Source organism: Anolis carolinensis, chromosome 6, assembly GCF_035594765.1.
Source record: "Anolis carolinensis isolate JA03-04 chromosome 6, rAnoCar3.1.pri, whole genome shotgun sequence".
Taxonomy (NCBI): Eukaryota; Metazoa; Chordata; class Lepidosauria; order Squamata; family Dactyloidae; genus Anolis; species Anolis carolinensis.
The window spans coordinates 49,653,086-49,665,880 of record NC_085846.1 but is presented as its reverse complement, the minus strand read 5'-3'; the positions used below and the strand labels follow the sequence as shown (position 1 = coordinate 49,665,880).

The 12,795-nt window shown below is 37.1% G+C and overlaps 1 protein-coding gene across 12 annotated transcripts in view; it reads left to right on the top strand.

Moving 5' to 3' along the window:
- Positions 1-12,795, top strand: part of ikzf1 (IKAROS family zinc finger 1) — a 107,577-nt gene that overhangs the window by 57,614 nt on the left and 37,168 nt on the right. For 8 of the 12 annotated variants that reach the window (XM_062984278.1, XM_062984277.1, XM_003222231.3 and 5 more), the window contains one exon: positions 300-554. The exons of the other annotated variants lie outside the window; for them this stretch is intronic. In XM_062984278.1, the coding sequence (XP_062840348.1) occupies positions 300-554 (255 nt within the window). The remainder of the gene's footprint in view (positions 1-299; positions 555-12,795) is intronic. 12 annotated transcript variants of the gene reach the window in all.

Here is a 12,795-nt window from a genome sequence, read left to right as displayed (position 1 = left end):
GCACTAAGCAACTCTTGTTGCCTGCTGGCGCTTGATCTCATTGTTTTGCACCTAATGTCGGATTTAATAATAATGAAAGGAAATTAGAGGTATCCATGTAAAATAATTGCCTACTATTAACCATGCTGCTGAAATAATTCCAGTGCCCACATAGAAACGTAAGTGTTGCTGTAATTTATCCCTTAAGTGTATTGTAACTTCTGCTGAGAAATGCTTTCATTTGTGCTCATTGTTTCTTTGCCACGATGCTTTTGTCCATTTAAAAACACTGAGTGGCATCCCTTTATTGTTTCTTTCAGCCAGTAATATTAAAATAGAGGCACAGAGTGATGAAGAGAATGGGCGTGCCTGTGAAATGAATGGGGAAGAATGTGCAGAGGATTTACGAATGCTTGATGCCTCTGGAGAGAAAATAAATGGTTCACACAGTGGCAACAAAGCCATGTCAGGAGTTGGAGGCATTCGGCTCCCTAACGGAAAGCTAAAGTGTGATGTCTGTGGGATAATTTGCATCGGTCCCAATGTGCTTATGGTTCACAAGAGAAGCCACACTGGTAAGGCCTAGTTGAGTTTATTTTTTCTTAGCCACTGAAAAAGTTACCTCATTGTGAGTTTTGTGAACATATGCTTTCTTGCATGATATTCAAGGCATCTTTATTTTAATTATTAACAGTTTTTTCATCTCATTCAAGGGAAGCTTTCCTTTAAAAAATCCAAACAATTTGATAAAACATAAACCATAGATTCCTTCTTCCAGTAGGGCAATTTTCACTTGTTGGATTCAAAGCTGTATGCAAGTACAGGTGCATATACAAATGCATGCTTACTGAGAGGGTGGGAGTAAATAGTACATATTTAACTGAAAACTAGTACCTCTGTTCTCCATTGACACTTAAGATTTCAATCTTTTTGGAACACAGTCCACGTAAAAAAGCTAACAGTTCACAATTCAGCTATCTTTTACCTGTCTCCTGCAGGAGAGATAAAGCAGGGAATTATTATTATTATTATTATTATTATTATTATTATTATTATTATTATTATTATTATTATTATTATTTCTTTATTTTACTAGAATCAATTTATAGCAATTCTTTTAACTGCTTCTGATTCCATATATTCTATTTTTATCCCACCCTTTCAGTTATATTATTACCAAAAGCATTATCAAATTGGTTTAAACCAGATCTGTTTTATTTGGCCAGCAATTGGCATTACCATTTTCTACATTCCTTTAAAAAGTGATTCTTGGTTTATATTGTTTTCAAAGGTAACCCAGTTCTATGAACACTAGAATATAAATAATTCACTTTATATCATTTGTTTATAAAACATTTCATAGTAAAATGGTTGAAATACCAAAATAGAATTGTTAATAGATACATCATGCAGTCCATTTTCCACTAGAGGTAAAACCAATGGATCTCAACATCGTAACAATTGCCTGGGTTAAAATGTAAATCTCTAGTCAAGTTTTTAAAAAGTTTGAGAAAAAGACTACATGTAGGAAAAATTGTGTTGACTGAAAATCAACTGAAGGTTTTTATTTAAAATTGGCAAGTTTTATGGACCATCAGACTATACTTGGCAAAGTAAACATAGAGTAAAAAGTCTGAAAATAAATTGAGATTTTATTGTAGAACCATAGAAGAAATTGGATCATATAAACCAAGAAATTGATTCAAAAATTGGTGGTGTCTCTGAAGGAATAGTGAGGAGATCACTTCTTATTATATTTGTGGGAAGAGAGTCTAATAATGGAAATGGGGGCATTCTGGTAATAATAATTAGAAGAAGACAAATTTGATGTTTCATGAATCCAAATGTTGTTGTGATATTATTGGATTTATCTCCTGAAACTTAAAGCATAGATTGTTAAAGGGATTGTCTATTTAATGCAAGATTAATTCTGTTAAAGATTACTCATTTAGGTGATTTTTTCCCTACGGTTAAAACATAGGGTTTTTTACCCGGTGGCCTAGGGGATAAAAGCTTCGTGACTTGAAGGTTGGGTTGCTGACCTGAAGGCTGCCAGGTTCGAATCCCACCCGGGGAGAGTGCGGATGAGCTCCCTCTATCAGCTCCAGCTCCATGTGGGGACATGAGAGAAGCCTCCCACAAGGATGGTAAAACATCAAAACATTCGGGCGTCCCCTGGGCAACGTCCTTGCAGATGGCCAATTCTCTCACTCCAGAAGCAACTCCGGTTGCTCCTGACATGAAAAAAAAACTCAAAGAAGAAAAAATATTTTTGAGAAAATTGGTATTGAGGCAACAAAGGTTAAATTACATACGATCTAAATTATTACTTTGCATGATTATTTCAAATGAGTTCTTCTACCTCACAATTTGTCTAATTCATTTATCATATATATATGAGCTGTCATTTTGGTTCCAGTATCCTAAGATAATCAACATTCTATTATTAGATGTACCTCTTGGATTTGTCACTTTCTTTTTTAAATCTTAAAATAATAAAAAATAATGTTAAGAAGACATTTTTAAAAGTAGTTCTTTTTGGTTGGAAAATGTGTATCTAACAAAATTCAGATGTTATATGCAATTATTAAAATTATTGTTTAATTATACCAATACCAGTAGTAACATTAATCTCACTTGGATTTTCAGTTTGAAACACCAAAGTATTCATGTAGCATTTTTCAAATGTTCTGTCCTAATTAAACTGTTCAGTATCATTTTACTTGCTAAAGAACCATGGCTTCTTAGAGATTCCATAATTACAGGAGATTTTGGAATTTTTAGCCAGGGCATAGGGTAAGGTTACTTGGCTTTGCTATAACCTACTCTGCAAAACATTTTTGTGTGTGTCAGGAGTGACTTGACAAACTGCAAGTCACTTCTGATGTGAGAGAATTGGCCGTCTGCAAGGATGTTGCCTAGGGGACACCCGGATGTTTGATGTTTTACCATCGTTATGGGAGACTTCTCTCATGTCCCCACATGGGGAGTTGGAGCTGACAGAGGGAGCTCACCCGCTGTCCTAGGATTCAAACTATCAACCTGTCAGTCAGCAGTCCTGCCAGCACAAGGGTTTAACCCATTGCAAAACATTGGTGTGAGATCTTAAAATTTAAATACCCTTCTAGCTAGCCTGGGAAAAACTGGTAGCAGTTTTCAAAATTAATTATATGTTGGTCAGCGCCAATTCTACAACTCTGGAAACAGGTTGAAATCTCCGCTTAGCAGTACAAACCAACTTTGGGAAAATAATTTTCCCAGCCTCATAGGAAGGCAAAAACATACCCCCCCCCCCCCCGAACTTACCTTGGTGAGAAAAACCCCTTAGGGGTCTTGAAAGCACACAACAACATACCACCGATGGAAGCTTACTCCCCATTACAGATTTTTCAGTGTTTTTCAGGCTTCCTATGAGTACTTCAAAATGAATTGGCTTAGTGAACATAGCTTGTTTCAGTATCAATTTGTGATGCACGTAGTTAGAGTCTAAACCTGCACAACCTGCAGCTCACTTAGTGTTTTGGACTTCAGCTCCCATAATTTCTGGTCATTGGACAGCCAGCTAGGGCTTCTGGGAGTTGGAGGCCCAATCACCTGGAAAGCTGCAGATGATGCTAGCCTGATCTGCACTATAGTGGTGGAGAGAAGTCTATAAGGCCTCCATGCATTATTTCTGTCAACCATATCTTCACTCTATGTGAATAGAATTTGAAAACATTTAGACTATCTACAGGTAACAACCTTAACTAATTTAATCGGATCTTTGGGAATCTTCCTATCTTACCTCCATCAGCTCAATAAATAGTTTGCACTAGCTGTTCACTTTCTCTTCTCATCTGATCCTATCACATGATTATGTTTCCATTATGTTGTGTTGATTGATTCCCTGCCTCCAATATTTACTAGTAATACATAATATCATGGCTGGTTTAGGATTCAGAGCAGTTGGTAGCATAAACTGAATCCCATGCTCTGAGTTATATACTATTTTTTGCCAGTCTTAATACTACCTATTTACTTGCCTTCTCCTTATTTAGCGATCAACTCTATCCAGTTGTAGAGTGCAAAAAACAAAAACAATTTCTCACTCTGTTCACTGCTTGTGTGCTTACACAGATGGTTTTGTGATCAGGAATTTGAAAGAGAAAATATAATGATTTCACTTATTTCACATTATAAAAGGAATCAAGAAGCTATAACTCTTGTTCCCCAGGTTTCAGCAGCACTCTGAAAATTGAAAGTGGAGATGGGATGAACTGTTAGTCACATTTAAGTATGTGTCTATGAAGGTATGAGGCTTACAGAATGGTGCTGCTAATTTGTGTAAATCCTGCATATCACAGACCATTCTTCTGTTAAAATATTTGATTAATGAATAAAACTCTGGCATACTAAGTGCCAAATGTGATAAATGACTGACCCTACTTAAAAGGCCTGTTACATATAATAGACACAGCTGTCAAGTGTAGACATGCAGAACAAGCACCTCCTATTTTTCACAAAATGCAGGGTTCTAAAGCTGACTGAACTGTATTCCTACGCCACAGAATAGAATTCCATCCGCTAACCTGGCTGTGCTCACATTTCATTGAAACCCTCCGCTGCTGAGCCAAGCTAAAAACGTAATGTACTAAGCATCAGTACACCATTCAGGATTCATATACATCACAGGTATCTTGTATTTAATGAAAGTTGTTAATTCATACTTGACAACAATGTAGGTCAATCAGTCCTGCATTGAATAGTGGTGCTTCCATTTGAAATAGCATGCGAAGGAAAGAAAAAAAAAGGAAAGCTTACGTAAATGGCTTCCCACCACTTATCTTGTCACACAGGATTTTGGCTGTTCTGCAGAGAATATACTTCTTGAGTCACAGATAATATACAGTAGAGTCTCACTTATCCAACATAAATGGGCCGGCAGAACGTTGGATAAGCAAATATGTTGGATAATAAGGAGAGATTAAGGAGAAGCCTATTAAACATCAAATTAGGTTATGATTTTACAAATTAAGCACCAAAACATCATGTTATACAACAAATTTGACAGAAAAAGTAGTTCAATATGCAGTAATGCTACGTAGTAATTACTGTATTTACGAATTTAGCACCAAATTATCATGATATATTGAAAACATTGACTACAAAAATGCATTGGATAATCCAGAACGTTGGATAAGCGAATGTTGGATAAGTGAGACTCTACTGTACTTCAAATTACTCTTAGGGGTGGTAGAGAAATCCTTTAAATCCAGATTTTTTTTCCTGAATATTTCTAATGCCCAGCTCTCAAACAAGCAAGTTAAAATACACGTGTGTACCAATATTGGCAAACCCTGCCCATGAACATTTTCAATCTGTCAGGGATACTTTGTGCTTTTCCTGCAGGGGGTTGGACTAAATGGTCCATGTGAACTCTTCCAACTCTATGATTCTATGATTCTATTTTGTAGTCAAAATCTCTACAAACGAAATGCTCACATAAATAAAAGAAAATTCCTTGCAAAGAATGTATTTTAGGAAGAGTGTGTGAATCAATGCATTCACTGAGAGATACATTAAAACATTGGTATGAACCTTTATATAAATTTTAATATGGACTACAGATTTTTACTATTGTCCAGCCTATCAATCCCTCTTCCTTTGCTTTCCTTTTCTTTCTCTCTGATAACTCCTTAAACTTTATCCTTATTTATCTTATTGATTCCCAAATAGATTCTTTAACAAATACAACCCTCCAGATCTTGGTTGACTGTAACTAGCCCAGTCAGCCAATTAATAATTTGTTTAGCAGTTTAAACCAGGAAATAATTTCGTACCTAAATTCCAACTATTCATGTAGCCAACATTGATTGGGTTCATGGTATTCAGAGGAAAGTTAGTTGCGCCTACAGCCTCCAAATAAGATTTATATTTTATTCACTTTATTCTGCTATTAAAACTTGTGTAGTGTATTTCCAACACATGATACACTACAAACAAATAACCTGATAATACAGATTTAGGTTTGGCATAACAAGTTGCCTCTTCCATTCAGCATCTACATTATTTTGTCATTTTTCCTGATTTATTTTTGGCCCATAGGAAGTGTAATGGTGCTACCATAAATAACATCCAGTTTTATCAGTTACACGTGGAAAGGAAATCTAGTTGTGGAAGATCCGTAATTTTATAGTGTATTGGAAGGACCACTTTTTCCCAAATATTCCCATCCAAGCTCTGGCATCTTCCTCAGAGACAAAGTAGAAATTATAATGTGAATTATATCATTTCTGATTACATGATATTGATCAACATTTTAGTTCTGTCAGATAGTTTATATAATATAAAATCATTTTGCAAATAGGTACATTTCTATTTCTTTTTTCCAACATGTTTTTATTGTAAACACAGGTAGAATAATATCAAAATCCACCACCATTTCACTATACATATTGAATGTTATTTTCTTAGTACTCTTAACTTTGCCGATTCCGCCTTTATCTCCCACTTGTGTCTATCGTATTTCACCCTTCCCCCCATCTTCTTTCCTTCATTCAGGTATTATTTCAGTTGATCAATCGTAAAGAGCGAATGGTTCAGGTCTATATATTTTCCTTTTTCTTTGACTTTATCTGTCAGTCTTACCCATTTCAGATCCCAGTTCTTCTTGATTCGGCCTGATGTATATTTGGTTATCCTTTCAAGGATGTAATCTAGAGCAGACAGTCAGCTAGGTATCCATACCATTTTTAACTTCCCACTTTCTTTGCTCTTTCCAACCCAAGGCCACAGTTGCTAGTTCTTCAAGGAAAGATCTGTTTGACATTATAAAGGCTTTGTCCATATCCCAGAATATAATAATTGCTCCTACATTTTAATTCTTACAAATTTACTAATACATTGTTGTTATCTTCAGTTAAGAAGTCAATCAATCATTTGTTATCAGCATAAAAACAAAAGACAGATTGTTTTGCTATAAGGTACAAAAAGTGCATTCCATTTTCCAGCTCCAGAGATCTTCATCAAATATCATGCAGTTGCAATTCCAATATTGGTCTGCCACCCTCCAAACTGTACCTGGTTTCTTCTGTATGTTTATTGTGCACAAACTCATATTTTATTTTTGCAGGGGGGTTCTTTTTCTTTTTCAACTCATACAATATTTATATTATTTTCTAAAATGTCTTTGCCAACATAGGGAAATTTGAATGTAGGGACATTTCAAAGATGTAAGCCCCATGTGTTGGCTGAATTAAATTGGGAATAGTTATATGTAATCAAATTTGTATCTGACAAAATTTTGGGTTGGAACCAGACCTGACAGTGTAGCTCAGGGGTCCCCAAACTTTTTAAACAGGGGGCCAGTTCACGATCCTTCAGACCATTGGAGGGCCGGACTATAGTTGGCTACCGAGCAATAATAATAATAATAATAATAATAATAATAATAATAATAATAATAATGAAAAAGAGGGTTGGAAGAGACCCCTTGGGTCCAACCCTCTTCTGCCTTTGTGCACCAAAAGCACAAGCAAAGTACCCCTGACAGATGACCACTCAGCCTCAATGTTAACAACAACAACAACAACAACAACAAAGAGGGTTGGAAGAGACCCCCTTGGGCCATTTAGTCTATTTAGTCCTACTGGGATCTGCACGCATCATCCGAAAATACATCACACAGTCCTAGACACTTGGGAAGTGTTCGACTTGTGATTTTGTGATATGAAATCCAGCATGTCTAGCTTGTTTGCTGTCATAAAATAAAATAAAAATAATAAAGAGGGTTGGGAGAGACCCCTTGGGCCTTTTAGTCCAACCCTCTTCTGCCTTTCTGCACCAAAAGGCACAAGCAAAGCACCCCTGACAGATGGCCACCCAGCCTCAATGTTAATAATAATAATAATAATAATAATAATAATAATAATAATAATAATTTAGTCCATTTAGTCCAACCTCCTTCTGCCCTTGTGCTGTGGGGGCCGGATAAATGGCTTCGATGGGCCGCATCCGGCCCCCGGGCCTTAGTTTGGGGACCCCTGGTGTAGCTTGTTATCATTTCCCCAAGTTATGATCTGATTTCTAAATTAGGGCTGCCACCTTTCCTGTGCTTACTCTTGTCCCCTCAACGGCATCCTGAGATTTGGGAGTTTAGCAAATTATTCTTTTCCTGTTATTATAGCAGGTAGTGGAGAAGGCACAGCTGCTTATTTCTATTTCTGTGTAGGTGATTTCCATATGTTTGACACTATTCACTCATTCCTGAAAACCTATTTGAGAATCTATTTCAGATATATCAGTCTGATATATCAGATATATCAGTCCCTGGGATAGCTGCTTCTCCATTTGCTTACTCTTGCTTCTCTAGCAATATGGCATTTGCCAATTCTTTGCGTCCACCATTATTATTTTGTGAAAAAATGACATCCCTCCCACTTACTCCAAGCTCAGAAGGAAGTCTCTAGAAGTCCAATGAAGTGACAAGAATGCCAGAACCATTACAAAGATAGAAAAAGGCTTTTTGGTCTCACCATGATTCTGCGTCACCACTGTAGTGCACTGAAGCTTCATTAGAATAACTTATTCTATCAGTTTTTTCAGGCTTATTCAGACTCACTGCAGAAATTGCAAAGAGTGGAGAAATGTAAACAAACAAATAAAAACATGTGCACAGTCATCTTTTAAGGCAGTGGTTCTCAACCTGGGGTCCCCAGATGTTTTTGGCCTACAACTCCCAGAAATCTCAGCCAGTTTACCATCTGTTAGAATTTCTGGGAGTTGAAGGCCAATAACATCTGAGGACCCTAGGTTGAGAACCACTGTTTTAAGGAAAAAGAATCAGAGTGGCTGCAATGGTAAAGGCAGGTGGAAGGATTAATATGCCCGATGCCTCTAATTAGCTGCCTTCCACTTATTAAAAGACTAGATGCCCTGACTAGCAGAAAAAGTGTCTCCATCTCAGCCCACATGCCAGTCTTGACTGAATGCAAGTCAATTTTGTCTTACTGGACAAAATGCTGACCAGATGTCAATAGCTGTCTAAGAATTGAGAGGCACAAGAGTTGTTCCTCTTCAAGGCCCCAGTGAAACTCCATGGATTGAAGTAGCCCATTAAAGTACAGTAGAGTCTCACTTATCCAAGATAAACGGGCCAGCAGAACATTAGATAAGCAAAAATCTTGGATAATAAGGAGGGATTAAGAAAAAAGCCTATTAAACATAAAATTACATTATGATTTTACAAATTAAGCATCAAAACATCATGTTTTACAAGAAATTGACAGAAAAAGCAGTTCAATGCACAGTAATGTTATGTAGTAATTACTGTATTTATGAATTTAGCACCAAAACATGGCAACATTTACTACAAAAACAATGACTACTAAAAGGGAGACTGCCTTGGATAATACAAAACCTTGGATAAGTGAAGCTTGGATAAGTGAGACTCTACTGCAGTACTTTAACAGGCTAAAACTCAGGCAGTAGTAGGGAAGGAAAATCAGGTGTGGTTTATGACTAGACATACCGAAATCACAAAGGAGTCCCTAGTGCTATTATCTTATTCTTTGCAATTCAAAGAAAATTGCATGAACTATCGCTTATTCATGATAGTAAGCTCCCACCATCCTACAAGAGTAGGAGATGGAACCCAGGATATAACCCAGAACTCCTATTTGTGAGTGATAGCATTGTGCAGCAATGCACTAAATCAATGGGACCACCTATACCTAACACACAGCATCGGCCAATAATATGCCCATTGTTTCCAACTATAAAAGCTCAGGAAGTCCAATTTAAATGAGTACTCAACTTCAGAAAGGCAGATTGGCCTAATTCTCAGGCATGTTAGATGACAAGATCAAAATGGTTGCCCCAGTCCTTGAGGAATACAAGCACCTTTTTGAAATAGTAAAAACCTGCTCTGTTCTTTCTTGGCTTCAGAGATGGAGGACAGAATGTTCTGAAGCCAAAAAAGAACATTGGAAAAAGCTGATAACAGAAGTCAATATGGGCAGGAGTAGTCAGAAGGTGTGGAGGCTGTTAAGACGGCTGATCAATGACCTTTCACAAACGAATAGCCATGCCAACATAAAGGCAGATGAGACAGTGCATCAACTTCTGAAGAAGGGAAAACCCAACCTTGCCACCAAACTAGGAAGGAAACCAATAGTCAGACAACCAGAAAATGAGAACAACAACCATCATGAACCTTTTACATCTACAAATTGGAAATGGCTCTCAATAAATGTAAAAATGGTAAAGCTGCTGGCCTGGATGAGCTACAAATGGAGCAAATTAAGAACTTTGACCCAATAGCAAGGTGCTGGCTGCTGAAGCTGATGAACAAGTGCATTGCATCCTGTCAGATTCCTAAAATCTGGAGGAAAGCAACAGTCATAGCCATCTTGAAACTGGGCCAAGACTGTAATGATTCAAAAAGCTATAGACCAATCGCTTTGTTGTGCCATCTTTACAAAGTTTTGGAGAGATTTATTTTGCATAGAACTATGGAAAAAATAGAGCAATGTATGACCCCACAGCAAGCCAGTCTCAGGAAAGGTAAAAGCTGCACATCACAAGTGTTGAACCTGACTCAGCACATAGAAGACAGTTTTGAAAGGCAGCAGATTACAGGAGCTGTCTTCATAGACCTGTCAGCAGTTTATGACAGTGTAAATCATCGCCTTCTCCTGAGAAAAATTTATAATATCACAAAGGACTACCACCTCACTCACTTCATAGGAAATCTGTGCTAGCCCTGTCCTCACAAGCACACTGCATTTTGGTCTTGGCTTTCTGCTCTGCTTGCTATATACAGTGTTCTGCCTCAGCAGATTTTTATGATTTAATCTGGAATTTCTGGTAAGTTTTTAAATATAGTGTTTATGGCTGGATGCATGTTGCCGCATGCATTGGAGGTTTACGTTTAGTGGACACCCTGAGATTGAGCCAGCTTTAAACTGGATTTTAGTACCTATGTAGAAAGCTCATAAACTACTTTTGCGATATTGTTGAAGATTTAAGAACTCTTGTTTATCAGGATTCTTGATCATTAGATTTCTATAACACTATTCTGACAAAATAAGTTATAAAACAATCTTTGGATCCTTGTGCTCTGAATAGGGCTAGCTTCTTGTAACTGTGTAATTTTATAAGTTCATATTGGAATCAGTTGCAGTTGATTCAAAGCTGTGAACATTTTGATAAGAATCATCAAGCTGTGATTGGATGCACTTCATAGCCAGTTACACCTTCTAGCCAGCTGAAAAACCCAGTCTTGCACAATGGTACTATACTCTTAGCAATAAAGATAAGAATGGTTTGGAAATTAGACCTTATATATAGATTTATGTTAAGAAAAAGAAAATGGATTTGAAAGGTTAATTTTTACTTTTTTGTAAAACAAAAGTTAGACTTATTATGTACAGTTTAACACAGAGCCCTCTCTTGTTTACTTCTATAAAAGGAAATTCTAGCATTGAAACAAGGACCAGTATAGCATGCCATTCATTATTGTTTAGAGATTACGTTATTTCTTAGTATAAAGTTTAGTGCACTCACAAAAGAGATTTGTTAACAAGTCAGTGTAAACTCATGTTAAAGATTCTGCCCTATGAAAAAAAGCTTTTCCATATTTTTGTAGTTTTAAACAATTTAATAACATTTTTATTTAATCTGAGGTGAACTAGAGTGTTTTTCTTTTTAAAAAAATGATGGTTTGGGAAGTTGGCAAAAGTTGGTCAGGGATAGTAGAAAAGGTAAAAATAATGGGCAGTGACCCTACAAAATCTTCTTTGTTGCCCTGTTAGTGGTAGTTAAGCAAACAGTGCTTTTGTTGGTATTAATATGCTTTTATCTAGCAAGAACTATGGGTCTCAGGCACACAACAGAATAAGGAGCTGCTATCTGTGACTCACCGTCCATAGGTTCATAGGTGCCAGCATTAATGTTTGGCTCCCAGTGACAAAGAACTCTTGCCACACCTTGGACTCCACACAGATATATATTCTTTCCTTTCCTTACTTAGTTTATCCATACCTCACAACCTCTGAGGATGCCTGCCATAGATGTGGGCGAAACGTCAGGAGAGAATACTTTTGGAACATGGCCACACAGCCCGAAAGACATACAACAACCCTGTGATCCCGGCCATGAAAGCCTTCGACAACACATAAAACACACAAGCACTTAGCACAACCAGTGTGCTTATGCCTCATCTGCAGGCAGGGTCAGGACTTCTGTAGAGGAGATGCAGGTTCCTTTGCTCTGTCTTAACTTCTCTTTTTAGTCCTCCCACCTCACCCACCCCCTTGCCTTTCTCTTTCCTGATTTGGCTGCTTAGGGACAGCCAGGTAATGGAGAAGAAATTGAAAGGGAAAATATAGGGAAAATGTAAATGAAAAGAAGTTATTATAACTGTTATAATGAAGTGCCTTTCATTTAAATATAAGAATGTAACGCTGAAATGAACTTGTGATCCTGAAATGCATTTTTAATGAGTTTCCTTTTTATTTTGCTGCTTCAGTGGCATATTTTAAAGACCCTTTGAAAAAAGCCACATTAAAAACCCCACCAAATGCCACAACATGCAAAATTGGATATTGGTTTATTCCAAAACTGCTGATCAGGAAGAGTGGCTCTTCAACACAAAATGTTGCAGTCACTTTATTTAAATGAGTTTGAATTTGCATTGTGATGTGCCATTCTGATTTAGAAAAAAAATTAGATTTTCAGATCAAATTGACCCAGCCAGTGAAGCGTTAAGGAACTGGCAGGTTTAGTCTGAAAGGCTCATGTTATATCAAACCTGCAGCTGGTGGAAGTCATAGAGCC